Raw genomic sequence first — 23,718 nt, 5'->3', positions numbered from 1 at the left:
GGCTAAGTAGGCATGGCAGTACACACCTGTAATCCCAGTACTTGGGAGGCTGAGACAGGAGGATCACAGGTTTAAAGCCAGCCTCAGCAACTTAGTGAGGCTCTCAGCAACTTAGCAAGACCCTGTTTTAAAATAAAAAGTAAGATAGGGCTGGGGTCTAATTGAAAGTTAAAATGCCCCTGGATTCAATCCCCAGTACCAAACAAATCCAATTCTAAGGGCCCATATTAGCTGCCTCTAAAATAAAACTGGGGTGTGGTGGCACATACTTATAATCCCAGTGCTTGGGAGGCTGAGACAGGAGGATCTCACGGGTTCAAAGCCAGCCTCAGCTACTTAGTGATGCTCTCATCAATTTAGTGAGACTCTGTTTCCAAATAAAATATAAAATAGGTCTGGGAGTGTAGCCTGGAAGCAGAAAGCCCCCTAATACCACACACACACCAAAAAAACAAAAAACAAAACAAAACAAAAACCTGAATGCAGTTTTCTTCTCCAAATACTACTTAAACTAAAACATTTCTCAACTAAAAAATGTATATATTATGCTAGTTAATATCTTTATGTATTTACTTACCTAAATCAATCATAAGTCACCTTTGGAAAACTTCCTTGATATTATAACTCGATTCAATAATTATCAAGCCATTTATTAGTACACCACTCTGCGAGATGCTATAATAGAACACAAAAAAGTTAAAAGTTAGCAAGGCATGGTGGTACATGCCTGTAATCTTAGTACTTGGGAGGCTGAGACAGGAGGATCAGGAAGTTCAAGACTAGCCTCAGAGACTTAGTGAAACACTTTCAAAATAAAACAGGGCTGGGGGTGTAGCTAATTGTAGAATGCCTTGGTTCAATCCCTAGTAACACACACACACACACACACACACACACACACACACACACACACACACACACACACCTCTTAAAGTCCTGCCATTGGTCTGTGGGTGCGGCATGGCATTCACTCTGTTTACATGCATTGCCATGGCTTCATACTTAGGACAAAAGTCTACAACCTCTAAAACTGAGAATTACTGAAATTTACATTCTTCTACTTCATTTACTGAAAATTTAATCAAGCCACTTGTAAGTCATCTTTCAATTTTCTTTTTCTCTCTCTCTTTCTTTGCTAGTGTTGATTGAATCCACGGGCATTCTACTTCTCAAGTTATATTCTTAGCTCTATCTATCTATCTATCATATATTTACTGTGGTACTAGGGATGAAACTCAGGGGCATTCTACCTCCGGGTTATACTCCTAGCTCTATTTTATTTATTTGAAACAGGGTCTCACTGAGTTGCCGAGAGCCTATTGCTATGAGCCTCAGCCTTACAAATTTGTAATCCTGAAGCTACTGGTCAGCTGTACTCTAGAATATGTTAGAGATAACTAGTTCCTAATAAGGTGATCTGTATTACTCGCCAGCCTTATACCTCATGAGAAATGACTAGAGTAAAACCGATCATTTTGCTCCAAAACTGCATTTTATATAAAGAGAAAATGGATAAAATAAAGATGTTTTCATCTAGGCATTTTTCTGTCCCTTTAACAAAGATAAGTCATCAAATGAAATGATAGATCGCTCCGTACCTCTATTTCATCTTTTGTGCGTGGTACTGGGGATTGAACTCAGGGGCATTCTACATCTGAGCTACACCCCCAGCCCTATTTTATTTTGAAATAGTGTTTCACGAGGTTGATGAATTCTTACTACTTGCTAATGTTGTCCTGGAATCTGTGATCCTCCTGTCTTGGCCTCACAAGTACTAGGATTACAAGCATGTGTCACCACGCTCAGCTTCTAATTAATCTTTTTTTTTTTTTTTTTTTTTTTTTTTACTTTTATGGTACTGGGGGTTGAAACTAGAGAGTTCTACTTCAGAGCTATACCCTTAGACCTGTTATTTATTTATTTGAAACAGTCTCTTGACTACTTGCTGAGACTGTCCTTGAACCTGTCTTAGCCTCCCAAGTATTGGGATTACAGGCAGATGCCACCATGGCTGGCTACTTCATCTTTATTTAAAAAACATTTAGTAAGGCCCTCTGTAACTTAGTGAGATCCTGTTTCAAAATAAAAAATAAAAAAAGAGGGCTGGGAGTGTAGCTCGAAGGTAGAAGGCCCCTGGGTTCAATCCTAGTACTGCAAACAAACAAAACAAGTTAGGCCTGATAGTGCACACTTGTAATCCCAGCATTTGGGAGGCTGAGACGGGAGGATCATGGTTCACAGACAACCTCAGCTACTTATTCTCAGCTACTTAGTGAGGCCTTTTACAACTCAGTGAGATGCTGTTTCAAAGCAAAGAATAAAAAAAAATAGGGCTGGGGGTTGTCACTGGGAGGTAGAATACCCCTGGGTTCCATCTCCAGTACCACAAAAAACAAAAGACAATAATACTGCCGGGCGTGGTGGCGCACACTTGTAATCCCCGCGCTTGGGAGGCAGAGACAGGATCGCGCAGGTTCGAAGCCGGCGCTGGCTTCCAAAAAAAAAAAAAGGTCTGTGAGTGTAGCCCGGAGGTAGAAGGACTTCCAGGAACCACAGTACCACCACAAAAAAAAAAAAAAAAAAAAAAAAAAGACAATAATACTGAACAAAACTTCCATTTGGTCTTCATCAATTAATAAACACAATCTCTACAGTTTCTTCATTCATGTTGGCCTATCAATTAGCTGAGGCTATCCCTGAACCGCGATCCTCCAGTCTCAGCCTCCCGAATGCTGGGATTACAAGCGTGCACCACCACACCCGGCTTAAGACCTTTAAGTTTAAAAATTAGGTTAAAAAAGGCTAGGGTTGAAGCTTGGATGTAGAATGCCCCTGGTTTATTCCTCAGTTAAAAAAAAAAAAAATCTCCATGGCCTATAATTTTATTTGAAGAATCAAAGAAAATAACTCCACCTAAACTGGATGTGGTAGCATATGCTAGTAATCCCACTACTTGGGAGGCTGAGACAGGATCAAAGGTTCACAGCCAGCCTCAACAAATTAGTGAGGCCCTCTGCAACTTAGTTAGACCCTGTTTAAGATAATAATGTTTTATTATTTTATTCTTATATAAAATAATAAAATAGGGCTGAGGGTATAAGTTGGAGGTAGAATGCCCCTGGATTCTATTCTATCTCCAGTAACAAAACACACACACATAGCCGGGCGTGGTAGCGCACGCTTGTAATCCCCACGCTTGGGAGGCGGAGACAGGAGGATTGCACGGGTTCAAAGCCAGCCTTAGCTACTTAGTGAGGCATTCAGCAACTTAGTGAGATCCTGTTTCCAAATAAAATATAAAATGGGCCTGGGAGTATAGCCCGAGATAGAAAGCCTCTGAGTTCCACCCCCAGTACCACCAAAAAACAAAACAAAACACACACACACACACACACACACACACACACACACACACACACACACACACACACACAAACTACCCTCAAGCTTTTGGTCTATTTTGGAGGCTGGGGGTGAGTAGGAGACAAGTGAGAAGGTGTAGCATTTTCTATGTCCTCTATAAGTCCTAAGGAATACATTATACACTGAAGTAACAAAAGAAAATAAAAATTACTTATCTGTTAATTATTTTTCCACACAGAATTTCACTCTGATCCAGTATTCTATGATTGATGACCTACAAAAACATCAAAAGTAAATTCTCAGTAGTTCTCTATTATCACATATTTGTTGCATGTGTGGTAGACTGAGAATCTTACTAAATTGCTAAAGCTGGCCTTGTACCTACAACCCTCGTATCTCAGCCTCCCAAGCACTGGAATTATAGGTGTGTACTATCATGCCTGGCTTTATGTAGGTTTTATTGTAGTAAAGAAGAGAATCTTTTACTTGCAAATATGGCATACTTAGAAAAACCCAGGAATTGACCTTCCAAATGTTATTAAACACCATATTAGGCCAGGCGTGGTGGCACACGCTTGTAATCCCTGCGCTTGGGAGGCAGAGGCAGGAGGATCGCACAGGTTCAAAGCCAGGCGCGCGCTGGCTTAGAGAGAGACCCTGTTTCCAAATAAAAATGTAAAAATAGGTCTGGGAGTATAGTCCGGAAAAAAAAAAAAAAAACATATTGGGGGAGGTACTGGGGATTGAACACAGGGGCATTCTACCTCCAAACTACACTTTTTTATTCTTTACTTTGAAACAGAGTCTCACTAAATTGCACAGGAACTAAGTAGTGGAGCCCAGCTGCAAACCTGCAATTTTCCTGTCTCAGCTTCTCAAGTACTAGGACTATAAGCATGTGCCACCATGCCCAACTGAGACCACAATTGTTAAATAAAACTTAAAAGCACAGAATTAATGCTTAAGGTACTCCCAATAATCTTACTACAAATTTCACAGTGACTTCAGTGAATTTCTGTCATAAAAAGCAAAAGGTTTATTTATTTTTGTTTATTTACTTTCTTGTGGTTCTGGGGATTGAACCCAAGAGAATTCTCCCTCCAAGCTCTACCCCCAGTGCTATATATATATTTTTTATTTAGAAACAGGATCCTTCTTAGTTGCTAAGGAAGGGCCTTGCTAAGTTGCTGAGGCTGGCTGTTAACTGTGATCCTCCTGTCTCAGCTGCCCAAGCACTGGGATTACCACAGGCATGTGCCACCTCACCCAGAGGTTTAAACTGGCTAAGCACGTTTCTCAAAGTTGCTCCTATCAAGACACATATAGAAAACATTTGTGGGATACACCAAAGAAAAGAGAAGGACAAGGCTGCCAGTTGCTGGTGCAGCAGTGGCTCAGCGGGTAAGACCACCAACGGGCTGTATGACTCAAAACATACCACTATGCTATAGCCCAACACACATAAGCGGAGTTCTGATTCAAACCAGTTACAGAATTTTCAATGACTTAGTTGAACTTGTATCAAAGAACTTTGGGATTCAGGGCCTACTAGTTATGTTTCATGTTTTAACAAGATGACCAATAATAAACATACAAGAGTAAACCCAGTAATAAAGGATGCATAACTCATCTCAACAATCAAATTCTGCAATATCTGGCAGTATGAATACTTCTTAAGATAGGATGTTAAACTTTTTAATGTATATGGCTTAATTGATAAAATGATACAGAATTGATTTAAAGCACTGGCATTAGAAATAAATTTATAACCTAGTATTAAATATCAAAATTTGAAGCCAGGCATAGTAGTGCACACCTATAATCCCAGTACTTCGGGAGGCTAACAGGAGGATCGCAGGCTTGAAGTCAGCCTCAGCAATTTAGTAAGACCCTGTTGCAACCTAAAATAAAAAGGAGTTGTAGTGTAGCCCAGAAATAGAATGCCCCTGAGTTCAATCCCCAGTATGGGGCGGGGGGCGCGCAAACTTGGAAGATTTTTCTTATTATCACCCCCCCCTTTCTTTTGGTACTGGTGACTAAACCCAGGGGTATTCTACCTCCAAGCTACACCCCAATCCTTTTTATTTTTTTGCTTTTGAAATACAGTTTGGCTAGGTTGCTGAGTCTTGCTAAATTGCTGAGATGACCTTGAACCTGTGACCCTCTTGTCTCAGCCTCCCAAGTACTTGTGTTACAGGCATGCATTACCATGCCTGCCTAATCTTATCCCTCTGTTGACTTCCTATTTAAAAAATTGCTTAAGGAAGCCAGGTGTGGTGGTGCACCCTTGTAATCCCACCATTCGAGAGGCTGAGACTGGAGGACTGTGGTTCGAGGACAGCCTCAGCTACTTAGTGAGGCCCTCTGCAACTCAGTGAGACCCGGTTTCAAAATAAAGAATAAAAAATAGGGCAGAGGGTGTAGCTCGGAGGTCAAATGCCCCTGAGTTCCATCCCCAGACCTGAAAAAAAAAAAAAAAATTGCTTAAGGAAAAGCCCAGTGTGGCGACGCACACTTGTAATCCCAGCATTTGGGAGGCTGACAAAGGAGGATTGCAGTTTGGGGACAGCCTCAGCTACTAGTGAGGCCCTTTGCAACTCAGTGAGGCCCTGTTTCAAAATGAAGAATAAAATATTGGGCTGGGAGTATAGCTCTGAGGTAGAATGCCCCTGGGTTCCATCCCCAGTACCGGGGGGGAAAAAATTGCTTAAGGAAGCTTGACTGAACTTTACATGTTTTAAATTATCATGGAAGGCCGGGTGTGGTGGTGCATACGTGTAATCCCCGCGCTTGGGAGGCTGAGACAGGAGGAATGCACATGTTCGAAGCCAGCCACAGCTACTTAGTGAGGCTCTCAGCAACTTAGTGAGACCCTGTTTCCAAATAAATTATAAAAATAGGGCTGGAGGTAGAGCCTGAAGGTTAGAAAGCTCCTGGGTTCCACCCCCAGTACCACAAAAAATAATCATGGAAAACATCACTGTCATACATTCCTGCTCACAACAAAGGCTATAGCCCTATCTACAAGAAAGTTATTTCGGCTAATCATTTAAAGTAAAATGATAATTATTAAATAATAAAAAATTTTTACTATGGGAAGGAATCAATTGGGTACCACACAAGATGAAGTATATTGGAAAAAAGCAAATGAATCTAGGCTGGGCATGGTGGAACACTTGTAATACCAGTACTTGGGAGGCTGAGATGAGAGGTTCACAGTTTCAAAGACAGCTTCAGCAACTTAACTGAGGCTCTCAACAACTTAGACTCTGTTTCAAAATAAGATAGGGAGCCAGGGTGTGATGGCACATGCTTATAATTCCAGTATGTGGGAGGCTGAGCCAGGAGGATCGTGGTTTGTGGACAGTCTCAGCTACTTAGGCCCTTTGCAACTCAGTGAGACCCTGTTTCAAAATAAAGAATAAAAATAGGGCTAGTGGTGTAGCTCAGAGGTAGAATGCCCCTGGGTTCCATCCCCAGTACTGGGGGAAAAAAATAAGATAGGGTTGGGGGTGTACCATACACATAAAAAAGGGCAAATGAATCTGCATTAACATGTATCTCAGGTGAATCTGACAAAGGCAATCTGGAAACACTGAGGGATGCTTACAGAGTACCTCAGCTTAATAAATCTGCACAAGTTGTCTGTTTTTTTTTTTTTTTTTTTGCAGTACTGTGGATGGAAACCAGAGGCATTCTACCTCAGAGCTACAGCCCCAGCCCCATTCTTCAGTCTTTATTCTGAAACAGGGTCTCACTGAGTAGCAGTGGAACTCACTAAGTAGCTTAGGCTGTCCACAAATCATGATCCTCCTGTCTCAGCTTCCCCAAGTATTGGGATTAAAGCAGGCACCTCCATGCCCAGCTCCTGAGTTGCCAGTTTACTCTTCAGAGTGTTGGCTGTATATACCAAAACTCAGCATGGAGTGAAAATTCACACATACACATCCTGAATTGGACAGTACATAACCTCACCCTTCTGACATTCACAATGTTTCCACTTGTACCACAAAGAAATCAGTCTTTTGAATGTCAACTTGTATATGTGCTTCTACATAAAATAGCCAGGTGTGGTGGCCCACGCTTGTAATCCCAGCATTCAGGAGGCTGGGGGATCACAGTTCGTGGACAGCCTCAGCTATTTAGTGAGACCCTGTTTCAAAATAAAAAATAAAAATTAGGGCAGGGGGTATAGCTCGGAGGTTGAATTCCCCTGGGTACCATCCCCAGAACTGAAAATAAAATAAAATAAAATAATAATTTCTCCTAAGATTATTTACTCAGAAACATGAATCTGCTTAAAGTTGGAAGTGTGGAAGTACATTTAGTCTTTCCATACCGAGCAGATATTTTAATACCAACAAAGTTCAAATTTTAACTATCTCAGGAGCCACTTGGTTACAGCAACTTATATAGACTGAGTATCTCTAATCCAAATGCTTGGAATAAGAAATGTTCCAATCAGGCGTGGTGGTGCACATTTGTAATCCCAGCATTTGGGAGGCTGAGACGGGAGATCGAAGTTCGAGGACAGCCTCAGCTATTTAGTGAGACCCTTTGCAACTCAGTGGGACCTGTCTCAAAGTAAATAATAAAAAAATAGGGCTGGGGGTGTAGCTCAGAGGTAGAATTTCCCTGGGTTCCATCCCCAGTACTGCAAAAAAAAAAAAAAAAAAAAAAGTTCCAGATGCTGAAATATTTGCACATACTTAATAATATGTTGGGAGTGGGACCCAAGTCTAAACACAAAATTGATTTATGGGTCATGTATACTTTATATCCAGAGGCTGAATATAATTTTACTCACTGTTTTTTATTAATTTTGTATATGCAAATAAGTTTCATGGTGTGAAATTTTCCACTTGTGGCATCATATTAGTGCTCAAAAATACTTCAGATTCTCGAGCATTCTGGGCTTTGGATAAAAGATGCTCAAACTGACCTGGGCATGGCGATGTATGTCTATAATCCCAATGATGTGGAAACTGTGGCAGGAGGATCAAAAGTTCAAGGCCAGCCTGGGCAACTTATTAAGACCCTGTCTCAAAATAAAAAATTAAAAAAGGTTGGGGCTGTAGCAGAGTGGTAAAGCATCACTTGGTTCAATCCCTCATACTGCAAAAAATAAAATAAAATAAAAACCCTCAACCTGTACCATCATGAGATTATCATTACTATTAACTCTGTATCCTACACTTCACCTCATTTGGTATAAGCAGCATTCTTAAACTAACCAATCAAGTGCACACTGTTATCCTACTAATGACAAGTGGATTTTAATTAGAAATTTTAAAATATTAATATGAATTGAAGAAACAGGCTTAAAACAAATTATTTCATCCGATTTTAAACAGAAATAGTTCTAAAATATGCTAAATGACTTCCTGCCCTAATATATTAAATATATTATTAGTCTTTAATGCTTCAGAAACATCCTATATGTGTGCTGTGTACAAAGTGAAATACTTATTATAGTCTTCTTTCAACCTTTTATTTTCAGCTATACTATTTTGACATCTTATTTATTTATTTATTTATTTATTTATTTATTTATTTATTTATTTTTGTGGTATTGCGGGGTGGAGCCCAGGGGCATTCTACTTCCGAGCTACACCCCCCAGCTCTATTTTTTAGTTTTTATTTTAAAACAGGGTCTTACTAAGCTGCAAATGTCTTAACTATGTAGCTAAGACTAGCCTCAAACATGTGAGATCCTCCTGTCTCAGCCTCCCAAACGCTGGGATTACAAGCGTGCGCCACCACGCCTGGTCTCTCTCTCTCCTGAATTTACTCTACTGGTAGGACTAAAGCAAGAGTAATGAAGGATAAAAAGGGTGGAGCAAGGCATGGTGGAGGAACCTGAATCCCAGTACCTAGGAGGCTGAAAGGAGGATTACAAGTTCACTGCCAGCCTCAGCAACTTAGCAAGACCCTCTGCAACCTAGTGAGACCCTTTATTTTTCAAAATAAAAAATAAAATAGGAAGCTGGGTGTGGTGGTGCATGCTCATAATCCCTATACTTGGGAGGCTGAGGTAGGAGGATCGTGCAGGTTCACAGCCAGCCTCACCTACTTTATGAGACTCTCAGCAGCTTAGTGAAACCGTGTTTCCAAACAAAACATAAAATAGGTCTAGGAGTGCTGGGTGTGATGGCGCACGCTTGCAATCCCAGCATTCGGGAAGCTGAGACCCGGAGGATCGTGGTTCACAGACAGCCTCAGCCACTTAGGCCCTCCGCAACTTAGTGAGACCCCGTTTCAAAATAAAGAATAAAAAATAGGGCAGGGGGTATAGGTCGGAGGTCGAATGCCCCTGGGTTCCATCCCCAGACCCGCAAAAAATAAAATAATAAAATAGGTCTAGGAGTGTAGCCCAGAGGTAGAAAGCCCCTGGGTTTCATCCTCAGTACCACACAAAAAAATAAAAATAAAAGCCAGATATGGTGGCGCATGCTTGTAATCCCAGCATTTGGGAGGCTGAGACTGGAGGATCGTGGTTCACGGACAGCCTTGGCTACTTACGCCCTCTGCAATTCAGTGAGACCCTGTTTCAAAAAATAAAGAATATAAAATAGGGCTGGGGGTGTAACTCGGAGGTAAAATGCCCCTGGGTTCAATCTCTAGAACCAAAAAAAAAAAAAAAAAAAGAGAAAAGAAAAAGAAAAGTTAAGTTTGGGTACTGCTGCCTTCTGTAGCCTCTCCTTTCTAAAAAATTACTAGGACAATTCAAATTGACCACCTATTTCTAAAAAAAAAAAAAAAAAAAAAAAGAAAGAAAGAAAAGAAAAGAATTTTATAAAGGGATGGAAGTATAGCTCAGAGGTAGAATGCCCTTGGGCTCAATCTCCAGTACCTAAAAACAAGGTGGTGGGGATTGGTGGTATAGCTCATTAGTAGACCACATGCTTAGCAGCCCTGGGTTGTTCCATCCCCAGCACCAAACCCCCTCCTCCCAAAAGAAAAAAAATCAAATATGTATCAGAGCCAAGTAAAAGAGCAAAGAAGACATATACAATTACACCAAAAAGGGGAGGAGTGTAATACTTTTCTCACCCAGTGAGGCAGAGTCATCTAAGGAAAAGGGAAAGCAATAACAAAAGACCTACAGTACACCCACGAGGGCAGGCATTTGCAACCATTTGCCAATAGGTGTATATACACTCAGAACCCAGAACTGTGCTGACCTACACTGCTGAAATTTTTTGTATAGGTATTCAGTCATAAAATACACATAATACTCTAGAAAAGAGCTTCTCAAAGTGAGGTATGTGGACTCTCAGAGGTTCCTGAGACCTTTAAATGGAGTGCAGAAGGCCAAAACTTTGTTGATAAGAATGCTAATTAATTTTCAGAGTGTTGACTTTTATAGTATTGTTTAAGTGCTAGTGCCTTATCACAAATATTTCTTCCCACTGCACAGACTTTTTTTTTAAAAAGGGATTTCACTTAAGTTCTAGTATGTATCATTAATAAAAAAACTGAGGACTCTTTCCATGTGTATGAATGTGTGTATGTGTGTGTGTGTGTTATTGGAGACTGAACCCAGGGGCATTCTACCTCTGAGGTACACCCCCAGCCCTATTATTTTATTATTTTAAACAGGGCCTCACTGAGTTGCAAAGGGCCTCACTAAGTAGCTGAGGCTAGCTGTGAACCCAGATCACCCTCTCAGCATCCCAAATGCTGGGATTACAAGCATGTGCTACCATGCCCGGCTCTTCCAGTACTAATTTTTAAATGTATTTGTAATATCAGGGATTGAACTCAGGGGCACTCTACCTCCAAGATATATTTCCAGCCCTATTTTATTTTTATTTTGAAATTGAGACTTATGAAACTTTGGAGTGCCTCACTAAGCTGCTGAGGCTGACCACAAACCTGCAATTCTCCTATTTTAGCCTCCCAAGTACTATAATTACAAATGTAGCCAGGCATGGTGGCGCAAGCTTGTAACCCCAGCATTCAGGAGGCTGAGACAGGAGGATCACGGTTTGAGGACAGCTTCAGCTACTTAGTGAGGCCATTTGCAACTCAGTGAGACCCTGTTTCAAAATAAAGAATAAAAATTAGGGTTGGGGTTGTAGCTTGGAGATAGAATTCCCCTGGGTTCCATCCTCAGTACTGGGAAGAAAAAAAAAGTTAAAGATGTGATGTGTGTCAACATGCTGGGCTCCACTCCTGCTTTTAAAAAGCATTTAAAGCATTTAGCTTGGTCGGGTGTGGTAGTGCACACCTGTAATCCCAGCGCTTGGGAGGCTGAGACAGGAGGATCACAGAGGTTCAAAGCCAGCCTCAGCTACTTAGTGAGGATCTCAGCAACTTAGTGAGACCCTATTTCCAAATAAAGTATAAAATTGGTCTGGGAGTATAGCCCGGAGGTAGAAAAGCCCCTGGGTTCCACCCTCAGTACCACACACACACCAAAAAAAAAAAAGGCATTTAGCTTGGAATGTAGCTCAGTAGTAGATCATTTGCCTACCATGTGGGAGGCCCTGGATTCAGATCCCCAGGACCAAACACAAACAAAAAAACAGCATTTGGATTCCAAGAGGGACTCCTTCAACCCACTTGATCAAGCAGTTCTTTCTCATGTGCTTCATAACTCCTGAGCCTTCCCTTTATAATACCACATATATCATGTATGTGGTTAGTATCTATAATCCCACTAACCTGTAAGATCTATGAGAGCAGAGATCATGTCTGCTTTGGCTCAGTACAATCCTTAACACAGTGTAACAGAGGAACACATTACTCAAATGCTCAAATGTTTGTTCATTTTATTTTTTTGGTGGTGCTGGGGTTCCTGGAAGCCCTTCTACCTCCGGGCTACACTCCCAGACCTATTTTTATACTTTTCTATTTGGAAACTGGGACTCTTAAGCCAGCGCTCAAATGTTTGTTCAGTGAAGGAAAAAGATAATTCGTTCTTTTTTCTCTTGAGAAATAGTAATTCATGATTCTTTTTTTTTCCCCCCCTCAGTACCGGGGATGGAACCCAGCGGCATTCTACCTAGGAGCTACACCCCCAGCCCTATTTTTTATTCTTCATTTTGAAACATTGCCTCACTGAGTTGTAAAGGGCCTAAGCAGCAAATCTCAGCCTCCCAAATGCTGGGATTACAAGCATGTGCCACCACATCCAACTCTCTTAAGAATAGTAGTCTTACAATAATACTCATCATAAAGTGAAATGGTATGTCCCTAATTTTCTCTTCTACTGTGAGAATTGAGTCCACATGACTTCTTCACAGATAGAAATCACTAACTCAGATGAAACCTATTCAAAGTGGATGTGGTAGCACACACCTGTAATCCCGGTACATGGGAGGCAGAGACAGGAGGATTCCAGGTTCAAAGGCAGCCTCGGCAACTTAGTGAGACCCTGTTAAAAAAAAAAAAAAAAAGCCGGGCGTGGTGACGCACACTTGTAATCCCCACACTTGGGAGGTAGAGACAGGATGATCGCGCAGGTTCACAGGTTCGAAGCCAGCGAGACCCTGTTCTGGGAGTGTAGCTTGGAGTTAGAAGGGTTCCACCCCTAGTACCACCAAAAAAAAGCAGCAAGACAGGTAAGAAGTGCAACTAACTTTCTAACAGATCACGATAAATACAGGAGACTGAGCTCTAGTTCCTGATTGAGAATTACTAATAGAAATCCTTCCTTCCTTCCAGGCTGGTTATCTGATTATATGCAGACATACACCAGTTCTTTCTACTTCTCTGGTACGTGCTATGTTCTCTCTTCAGTTCCTTTTTTCTTTATACCACTGGCTGAGAAATGGAAAAGCAAACAGTCTGATCAGAAAGAAAGAGGACTACAATCAAGTGGGAGCTTAACAAAAGAAAACCTAAACTAATAAACTGCTGCAACAAAAGCTTGAAAGAAAAGTTCCCTTGTAGATGTGTACCATGGCACACACCTGTAATCCCAGTACCTGGGAGAATGAGACAGGAGAATTACAGGTTCAAAGCCAGCCTCAACTACTTAGTGAGAACCTGTTTCAAAATATAGAATAAACTCAAGAGATAGAATGCTCCAGGTCTCTTGTTTGTAAAATGAGAATGTAAACCAGATAGTTTTTAAGGTTCCTTCCTATTTTATCATTCCGAGTTAATTCAACCCAGGCGTGGTGGTACACACTTGTAATCCCAATACCTGGGAGGCTGAGACATCAGGATCACCGGTTTGCAGCCAGCCTCAGCTACTTAGGCCCTCCACAACTTAGTGAAACCGTTTCAAAATAAAGACTAAAATATAGGGTTGGGGGTGTGTAGCTCAGAGGCAAAATTCCCCTGGGTACCATCCTCAGTGCTGCAAACAAAACAAAACAAAAAAGCCAAACAACAAACAAAAAACTTTAGTAGTAAGTTAAAATCAAGAGTATTCTATGATAAATTAATCCAAGCTTTCAATTGTGCTGAGAATTCAGTCACTAAAATACATGAAGATGAAGAACTTTATTCTTAAAGAACCATTAAATATAGCCACTGGTTGACTAGAACTATGAAATCTAAATAAATATTAAAACCTTGCATAATGATTGAAATGATATGTATCTCAAAGAAGTGTATCTTTGCTTATTGATTAGATATAATCCTTGCCTTTATTACTTTGTTTCTTTAATTTCTATGATAAACATTTACTGCTACGTAAAAAATAAAAACTGCTTTACAAAATCCTTATTTCAAGATCATTTGAATGGTACTCTTATTCATCTAAACATTTTTTTACATTTAGTTATCTAAAATATTAACATTAAATATCTACATGTCTCTTCAGAACTGTTAGTTTCATATTAAAGCTGAATGGGTGGTTTTAATAGGAAATAATGAAATTAACGATTATGTGGAATAATTATTTTAACTAATTAATGTCACTTAGACTGAGCATTTACATGTGAGCAGAGAACCTTTAGAAGTTGAGTGACCTTTACGAGGAAAATACTAGTTTTCTCCAACACCAACCTACCTTAAAATCTCCTTCAGAATGTTCTGCAAATAATTAATTCCCATCCTCTTCACACCCTTCCATTCCTGCCTACTTTAAAACATCTACTGAGCCAGGCATAGTGGCACATGCTTATAATTCCAGTACTTGGGAGAGGCTAAAACCAGAGGATCCCAGGTTCAAGGACAACTTCTACCATACAGAAAGACCCTGTTTCAAACTAAAAAATAAAATAGGGCTACGAGTGTGGCTCAGAGGTAGAATTCCACTGGGTTCAATCCCTAATACCACAGTAAATAGACAAACATCTGACAAACATTTTTTTTTTAGGTATTAAAAAAAAATACTAAATCAAAAGCCTAGTCTTAGCTCTAAGATTCTATACCCCGCTACTGTCTACATATGCCTTTGTAAAAGATTTGCTACCTGCTACACTACCAGCAGCTTGTCTTTTTCCACCAAACATACTCTTACTACCTTTTTTCTTTCTTTTTCTTTTTTTGTGGTGCTGGGGATGGAATCCAGGGGCTTTCTACCTCTGGGCTACACTCCCAGACCTATTTTTTATTTTTTTTGGAAACAGAGTCTTACTAAGTAGCTGAGAACCTCACTAAGTAGTTGGGCTGACTTTGAACCTGTGTGATCCTCCTGTCATAGCCTCCCAAGTACTGGGATTACAAGCTTGCGCCACCACACCCGGCTCTCAATTACCATTTATAATCTAGCTTACTTAAAGGCTCACTCCTTTAAAAACCCTTCCCTAGCATCTAGAATGCCATCTAACTTTTAACAAGAGTATTCTATGAGCCTACATGTCGATCTTTTCCAATAGTCAGCAAGGTCAGTAAGATGGATATCTTTGTATTCTCCAGGACCTAGCATAAGCTTTGAAGCCCAATTGATCTGTGTTGAGATCTCAGTTATCTCAAAGACAGCAGTTGGTCTTATTAAAAGTGTAGATTTTGCATTTAAATGTGTCAAATATTCATCTACATTTTACATGTAAGATAATACAAATAAAAATCACCCTTCTCAGCACTGGGCGTGGCGGCACAGCTTGTAATCCCCGCTTGGGAGCTTGGGTGGCGGAGACAGGAGGATCAAGCAAGTTCAAACCCAGCCTTGCTGGCTTAGGAGACCCTGTTTCCAAATTAAAAAAAAAAAAAAAAAAAAGGATACGGGAGTGTAGCCCGAAGGTAGAAGGGTTTCCAGGAACCCCAGTACCATCAAAAAACAAAAAACAAAAACAAACAACAAACAAAACACTGCTCTGCCACTTATTATCATATAATCTCTCATTAATTACCTCTTTTAGCTTCAATTTCCTCCTCCATAAAATGATGACATTTATCACCAACCTACTAGATATAAATGAACATACTTAGAAAGCCTAAATCCCTAGACTGTAAGCTAGACTTCTATAATTGTGTTCACTGTGCTAACAATTAACTTCTGATAAGTCTTCTATAATACTGTCATTTCCTTTTTCTTTTCTTTTTTCTTTTTTTCAGTACTGAGGATGGAATCCAGGGGCATACTACCTCTGAGTTATGCTCCCAAACTTATTTTTTATTCTTTATTTTGAGACAGTGTCTCGGTGAGTTGCAAAGGGCCTCACTAAGTAGTAGCTGAGGCTGTCCGTGAACCGCGATCCTCCAGTCTCAGCCTCCCGAATGCTGGGATTACAAGCGTGCGCCACCACGCCCAGCTAATATTGTCATTTTCATAAACAGTATCATAAGATGTCATATAATAACATTTTCAGGAATCCATAATATAGGCATATCATGCCAGATACATATGTGGTTCTAAGAAAAGCATAATAGGCACTCATTTTCTTCTTCCTTTCCCCTTAAGAGAGCCCTATGAGACAAAAAGCAAACAAACCTTAGACTTGACTTAACTAAGTATGTGTTTCTGGGGTGGCAAATAACTTTTTTTTTAATGGTACTTGGGATTGAGCCCAGGGGCATTGTACCTTTGAGCTATACCACCAGTCCTATTTTTTACTTCTATTTTAAAACAGGATCTTGCTAGGTTGATGGAGTCTCAGTACTTGCTGAGGCTGTTCTTGAACCTGTGATCCTTTTGACTCAGCCTCCCAAGTACTGGGATTACAGGTGTGTGTCACCACACCTGGATAAATAACTATTTCAACATCTAATAACATAACAGTAACTAAAGTATACACACTTTACATGCAGTATTATTTTACTTAATCTCCACAATAACCTTCAGAAGCAGATACTATGATGCCCATTTTACAAATGAATAAGCCTAAAATCAAAAAAATTAAATTCTAGTAAGTAGTAGAATAGCAATTAAAACAAAATCTCACATAAACTCCTACACTTCCCACTCTATATGACCATGGCTTCTCAGCAATACCAATTATGAAGTTAATTAATTAACTTATTTATTTATTTTTATTTTTTTTTCCAGGTCTGGGGATGGAACGCAGGGGCATTCGGCCTCCAAACTACCCACCCTGCCCTACATTTACTTTTATTTTGAAACAGGGTCTCACTGTTACGGAGTGCCTCACTAAGTAGCTGAGGTTGTCCCAGAACCAGATCCTACTGTGTTAGCCTCCTGTCTCAGCCTCCCCCAATGCTGAGATTACAAACATGGGCTACCATACCCGGCTTGAAGCTAATTTAATTGAAAGTAGTCATCTTCATTTTTGGCAAGCTTCAGATACTTAGGGAGGTGCTCTTCAACTTAGTGAGACCCTGTTTCAAAATAAAGTAAAACATAGGGCTGAGGAAGTAGCATGCCCCTCCTTCCAGTCCCCATACTGGAAAAAAAGTAGTTATTTTGTAATACATCTGGGTTTTTTTTTATGGTTGTTGTTGTTTTGTTGCTGTTATTTTTGTGGTACTAGGGATGAAGTCAGGGGGATTCTGCCTCTGAACTACCCCCCAGCACTAATTTATGTTCAGGGGATTGAACCCAGGGGCATTCTACCTCTAAGATACACCCACCCCCCAGTCCTATTTTATTATTTATTTATTTACTTACTTATTTATTTTTTGTTTTGTGGTACTGGGGATTGAACGCAGGGGCATTCTACCCACAAGCTACACTACCAGCCCTATTTTTTACTTTTTATTTTGAAGCAGGTCTCACTAAATTATGACTGGCCTCACCAAGTTGCTGAGGCTGGACACAAATCTGTGATCCTCCTGTCTCAGCCTCCCACGTACTGGAATTACAAACGTGAGCTACCATACCTGGAAGTTTGAATTTCTAGATTTAAAGGGAAAGAAGAATATAAAGTACTTAAGAGCCAAGCCCCCTGAAAAAATTAAAACCACTAATCATAAACACTATAGTTGTTAAGATATTTGGCTTTCTCAGGTCTTCCAACACTCAATGAATCTGACCAAAGAGGCTAACACCTAAGTGTGGGCAATTTTTTTTTTTTTTTTTTTTTTTTTGCGGGTCTGGGGATGGAACCCAGGGACATTCAACCTCAGAACTACACCCCCTGCCCTATTTTTTATTCTTTATTTTGAAACCAGGTCTCACTGAGTTGCAGAGGGCGCCACTAAGTAGCTGTGGCTGTCCACGAACCGCGATCCTCCAGTTTCAGCCTCTCGAATACTGGGATTACAAGCGTGAGCCATCGTGCCCGGCTGGGCTACTTTTTAATAAAGAAGCCGGGCGTGGTGGCGCACGCTTGTAATCCCCGCGCTTGGGAGGCTGAGACAGGAGGATTGTGCTGGTTCGGAGCCAGCCTTGCTGGCTTAAGAGACCCTGTTTCCATATAAAAAAGTAAAAAATGGACCTGGAAGTAGCCCGTGGGAGTGTATCCCGGAGGTAAAAGGGCTTCCAGGAACCCCAGTACCACCAAAAAAAAAAAAAGAAAGAATTAGAATGTTTATATATTGAAATAAAATTTTCTTCTACAGTACTAGGGATTGAACCCAGGAATATTCTACCTCTGAGCCATGCCCCAGCCCTATTTTTTATTTTTTAAACAGGGTTGCACTAAGTTGCAGAGGGCCGTATTAAGCAGCTGAGGCTGGCTGTGAATCTGTGATCCTCCTCTCTCAGCCTCCTGAGTACAGGAATTACAAGCGTGTGTCACCAAGCCCAACTTTAAAAAATTATTTCTAATAGAGCTATGATAACTTAAGAATACAAGCTCCATATGATTCTTCTTAAGTACTTAGTGGGCTAGCTTTATTTATTTATTTATTTATTTAGCAGTAGTGGGGATTGAACCCAGGGGCATTTTACCTCCCAGCTACACCCCCAGGGCCTCACTAAGTTAGAGGTCTCACTAAGCAGCTGAGGCTGGCCTTGAACCTGCTTCCTCCTCGTCTCAGCTTCCCACATACTGGGATTACAAGCGTAGGCCACCACACCTGACTTAGTGGGCTATATTTAAAACTGTTAAGCAAACATATCAAAGTCAATCACTAAGCCACATATGAGAAGGGAGTGGGAGGGATTGGGGTGGGAAATGGGGAAGAGCTGAGTGATGTGTGCATGTATGCCTCTACCATCTTAAACTCCTTTATGATGCATGACTACACTGAACCAATAAAAAATTTTTAAAATAGCTGGGCATGGTGGTGCACGCTTGTAATCCCAGCATTTGGGAGGCTGAGGGAGGAGATCATGGTTTGCAGACAGCCTCAGCTACTACTTAGTGAGGCCCTTTGCAACTCAGACCGCGATCCTCTGGTCTCAGCCTTCCGAATGCTGGGATTACAAACGTGCGCCACCACGCCTGGCATTTGCTTACCAATTTCAAGTTTCAATGCTGTTGTGCAGCACAGCCCTCTGACACTATAGCAAGAGGGTGACTCACCAACTGGCAGGGGTCTTAGGTTCTACAAATAATGAATGTCTGCTGGATTGAGAACAAATGTATGGTATGTGCCCCAACAGACAAACTCATCCCACTTGGCTAAGAGAAGAGAAAGGCTAAAGAAATCTGGTCAGTAAAACAGTACTTGTTTTGTAACAGAAAAAAGAAAAAATCAGACTGCTACAAAGCTTATAATCCATGCAGACTTTTTTTTTTTTTTTTTTTTTTTTTTTTTTTTTTTTTTTTTTTTTTGCGGGTCTGGGGATGGAACCCAGGGTCATTCGACTTCCGAGCTACAGCTCCTGCCCTATTTTTTATTCTTTACTTTAAAACCGGGTCTCACTGAGTTGCAAAGGGCCTAAGTAGCTGAGGCTGTCCGTGAACCGTGATCCTCCAATCTCAGCCTCCCGAATGCTGGGATTACAAGCGTGCGTCACCATGCCCCGCATCATGCAGACTTTTAAAATATCCTCTCTGCACATTTATATCCTAATTTTTTTCTTTTCTTAATTATAATACTGGGAATTAAATCGAAGGGCATTCTACCTCTGAGGTCCACCCCCAGCCCTATTTTAACAGGTCTCACTAAGTTGCAGAGGGCCTCACAAATTGCTGAGGCTGACCCCGAACCTGTGATCTTCCTGCCTCAGCCTCCCAAGTACTGGGATTACAAGTGTGTACCACCATGCCAGCTATATTCCAATTTTTCATTTGTCAGAAAAGTGCAACAGAAGTTGGGCATGGTGGTGCATGTAATCCCAGCATTTGGGAGGCTGAGACAGGAGGATAGTGGTTAGTGGACAGCCTCAGCTACTTAATGAGGCCCTTTGCAACTCAGTGAGATTCTGTTTCAAAAAATAAAAAAGAATAAAAAATAGGGCTGGGGGTGTAGCTCGAAGAAGGTAAAACTCCCCTGGGTTCTATCCGGAGAACTGCTAAAAAAAGAAAAAAAAGTACAACAGAATAAGATCTAAGAATCTAAGAGAATATAAGTTTTATAACCCCCCAAATTAAAAATAACTGAAAGTGAGAATATACTGAGTTCATTCCTTCAAGAAATGTGAAGTCCGAGTCACAAGAAAAATCCATATTTAAACCCTATTCTATTTAATGACTTGGTATCAGTTTCCACGTGAGTAAAAATAAGTTCATATTTGAGATTTAGTTCACAGATGTATATCCTTATGTGGAAACTGACACCATGCCACAGTTAATAAGATATGGGTTTACAAATATGGAATTAAAAGAAACTTACCCTTTCCCTTTGTGCAGCTCTGACTTCTAACCCAGTTTCTATAGAAACAGGAGGACAAGTGCCAGTGCCAGAAGTCTGCCAATTAGAACTCATCTTTTTGTTGTTGAATAATAAAGCCAGATCCCAAAGTCGGCTATAGGTTTTTGATTGTCAGTAGTTCCTAAAAAGAAACCCAGGAGGAAAAAAAGATGTTTAACCAATTACTATATTTAGAAATGCTTCCTCTTTAAACCTGGCTATTTAAAAAAGTAGAGGAGGGAGATCCAATATCATGTTAAAAAAAAGTTACTAGGGCTTCATTTATCACTAAACTTAAGCAACACCACAGACAACAAAAGGTGTCTTTGAAGGTTTAAAATACCTTTAAGCCACATTAAAGAAAAACAACAACACTGTATTACAGAAATAAAGTAGTTCCATTTACCAAATCTTATTTATTTATTTATTTATTTATTTATTTATTTATTTATTTATTGGTGGTACTGAAATTTGAGCCCAGGGCATTCTACCTCCAGCCCTATTTTTATGGATTTTTTTTTTTTTTTTTTTTTTTTTTGCGGGTCTGGGATTGGAACCCAGGGGCATTCGAACCTCCGAGCTACACCCCCTGCCCTATTTTTTATTCTTTATTTTGAAACCGGTCTCACTGAGTTGCAGAGGGCCTAAGTAGCTGAGGCTGTCCTCGAACCGCGATCCTCCAGTCTCAGCCTCCTCCCAAATGCTGGGATTACAACGTGCGTGACCACGCCCAGCTTATTTATCTTTTCTGGTGCTGGGGATTGAACCCAAGGGCATCCTACCCCAGCCTGATTTTTTATTCTTTCTTTTGAAACAGGGTTTCACTAGGTTGCAGAGGGCCTCACTAAGTAGTTGAGGCTGGCCACAAACCAGGATCCTCCTGTCACAGCCTCCCAAGTACTGGCCACTATATAGTATGGGCCACTATGGCCAGCTAGATTTTATTTTTATTTTGAAACAGGGTCTCACTAGGTTGATGAGACTCTCCCTACTTGCTGAGGCTGTCCTGAAACCTGTAATCCTCGTAATCCCCCAGCCTCAGCCTCTCAAGTACTGGGATTAAAAGTGTGTGCTACCATGCCTGGTTTTACCAAATCTTAAAGTTCAAATGAATGCATTCTTTTTGTGGAATGAATTTTCAGTAAGATTATAACAACACAGACAATAAACTTAAGTAACGAAATCTGTCAGGAGAAATAATGATAGTTAAATCTCTACTAAAAACTCTCATTTCTGAATATAAATCTAAAAATCAAAATGAGCACGCAGGCCAGACATGGTAGCATATGCTTGTAATTTCAGTACTTGGGAGGCTGAGACAGGAGGATTACAGGTTCAAGGCCAGCCTTAGCAAAATATATCCTGTTTCAAAATATAAAAGAGGGCTGGCAGTATTGCAGGTAGAAGTAGAGTACTTGCCTCCAGGTCCCTTGGTTCCTCCATAGCACTACAAAAAAAAAAAAAAAAAAAAAAAAAAAAAAAAAGGCCAGGCATGGTGGCACACGCTTGTAATCCCTGCGCTTGGGAAGCTGAGACAGGAGGATCACGCAGGTTCGAAGCCAGCCTCTGCTGGCTTAAGAGACCCTGTTTCCAAATAAAATATAAAATAGGTCTGGGAGTATAGCCTGGAGGTAGAAGGCCCCTGGGTTCCATCCCCAGTACCACCTCCCCCCCAAAAAAAGTTCTAAACATACCTCTACAAAAATTATGGGATACCTATCAGCAAACAGTGTCTCAAATATGCTCATCTGTACTTGTTAAACAAACAAACAAAATATAGGAAGAGGGGTGCGTCTCAATGGCAGAGCACTTGCCTCACATGTACAAAACCCTGGGTTTGATTCTCAGTACAGTAACAGTATTACCACTACCAATGATGAGATGTGCTCTAACTCACAATGTGGACCAGAATAGGAGGGAGAGGAAAAAATCTAAGCATAAGCAAAAATCAGGAACCAAGTAACTATAACAGGCAAGAATAGTAACCCCTCCCTCTGTCTGGTGTCAGAGACTGATAATTTTAAGGCCACCTGAAGCTCACTACCTCAGAACTCTTTTTTGTTCCTACTTTTCTGTCCCAACACACACACACACACACACACACACACACACACACACACACACTTTTAATGCTTGTTAGGCAGTAATTGTCACTAATACACAAATCTGAGAATCTTATGCATAAGGAAGGTTCTGTACCAGGTTTTTTTTTTTTTTTTTTGGTGGTACTTGGGGTGGAACCCAGGGCTTTCTACCTCCAGGCTATACTTCCAGACCTATTTTATACTTTATTTGGAAAAAGGGTCTCACTAAGTTGCTGAGAGCCTAAGTAGCTGAGGCTGGCTTCAAACCTGTGTGATCCCCCTGTCTCAGTCTCCCAAGCATGGGGGATTACAAGCGTGCACCACCATGCCCAGCTCATCTGTACCAGTTTTTAATCATAAACATTTATTCATTTACATATAAAACAATATTTCTTAAACTTTAATGTATGTCTAAATCAACTAGGGTTCTGGTCAACTCATTCAATAGAGGCAGGTAAACCCTGCAATTCTAAGTTTCTAACAAATTTTCAGGTAATACTAATGCTGCTGGTCTAGTTACCACACTTACCCCCCTTCCCCTTGGTGGTACTGAGGGTAGAACCCAGAGGCTTTCTACCTCCGGGCTATACTCCCAGACCTTTTTTATATTTTATTTGGAAACAGGGTCTCACTAAGTTGCTGAGAGCCTCACTAAGGTGCTGAGGCTGGCTTCAAACCTGTGCAATCCTTCTGTCTCAGCCTCCCAAGCGTGGGATTACAAGCATGCGCCACCACGCCCAGCTTGGTTACCACACTTTTAGTAGCAGGGATTCTAGAAGACTAAGCAATAAATATACTGTGTTGATTCCAAATTATACTCTGAAAGTTTTTGGTTTAATAATCCTTAAAAAGCCAGTTGTAGTAGCACATGCTTATAATCCCAGTACTTGGGAAGCTGAGATAGGAGGAATGCAGGTTCGCAGCCAGTTTAAGCTACATAGCGAGGCCCTCCATAACTTAATGGGACCCTGTTTCAAAATAAAGAATAAAAACTAAGGCTAGGGATGTAGCTCAAAGGTAGAATGTCCCTGGGTTCCATCTATCCCTGGTACCCCCCACACACACACTCCTTAAAAGGTTGACTATATGTATGCTTGGGAGTCTATTTAAGTTTTGTTTCTAAAGCATTAAATTCCAACCCTGGACGCACAGTAGAATCACCAAGGGCATTCAAAATATCTGTACTCCCAGGGCTTCGGAGGCTGAAGCCCTCCGAAGGATCACACAG

General features: G+C 40.7%; 1 protein-coding gene across 1 annotated transcript in view; it reads left to right on the top strand.

Annotated features, from left to right (window-relative positions):
- Positions 1 to 13,220, top strand: part of SLC16A4 (solute carrier family 16 member 4) — a gene marked incomplete at both ends in the record, with an annotated part of 37,527 nt that extends 24,307 nt beyond the window's left edge. Inside the window, one exon of the mRNA XM_080691495.1 lies at positions 13,036 to 13,220. Coding sequence (XP_080547621.1) covers positions 13,036 to 13,220 — 185 coding nt within the window. The remainder of the gene's footprint in view (positions 1 to 13,035) is intronic.
- Between the last annotated feature and the right edge of the window lie 10,498 nt (positions 13,221 to 23,718).

The sequence above is a fragment of the Muscardinus avellanarius genome, assembly GCF_963383645.1.
Source record: "Muscardinus avellanarius genome assembly, chromosome: 3".
Classification (NCBI taxonomy): Eukaryota; Metazoa; Chordata; class Mammalia; order Rodentia; family Gliridae; genus Muscardinus; species Muscardinus avellanarius.
Note: the sequence above shows the minus strand (reverse complement) of the source record. Positions and strands in the feature narration are given on the sequence as shown.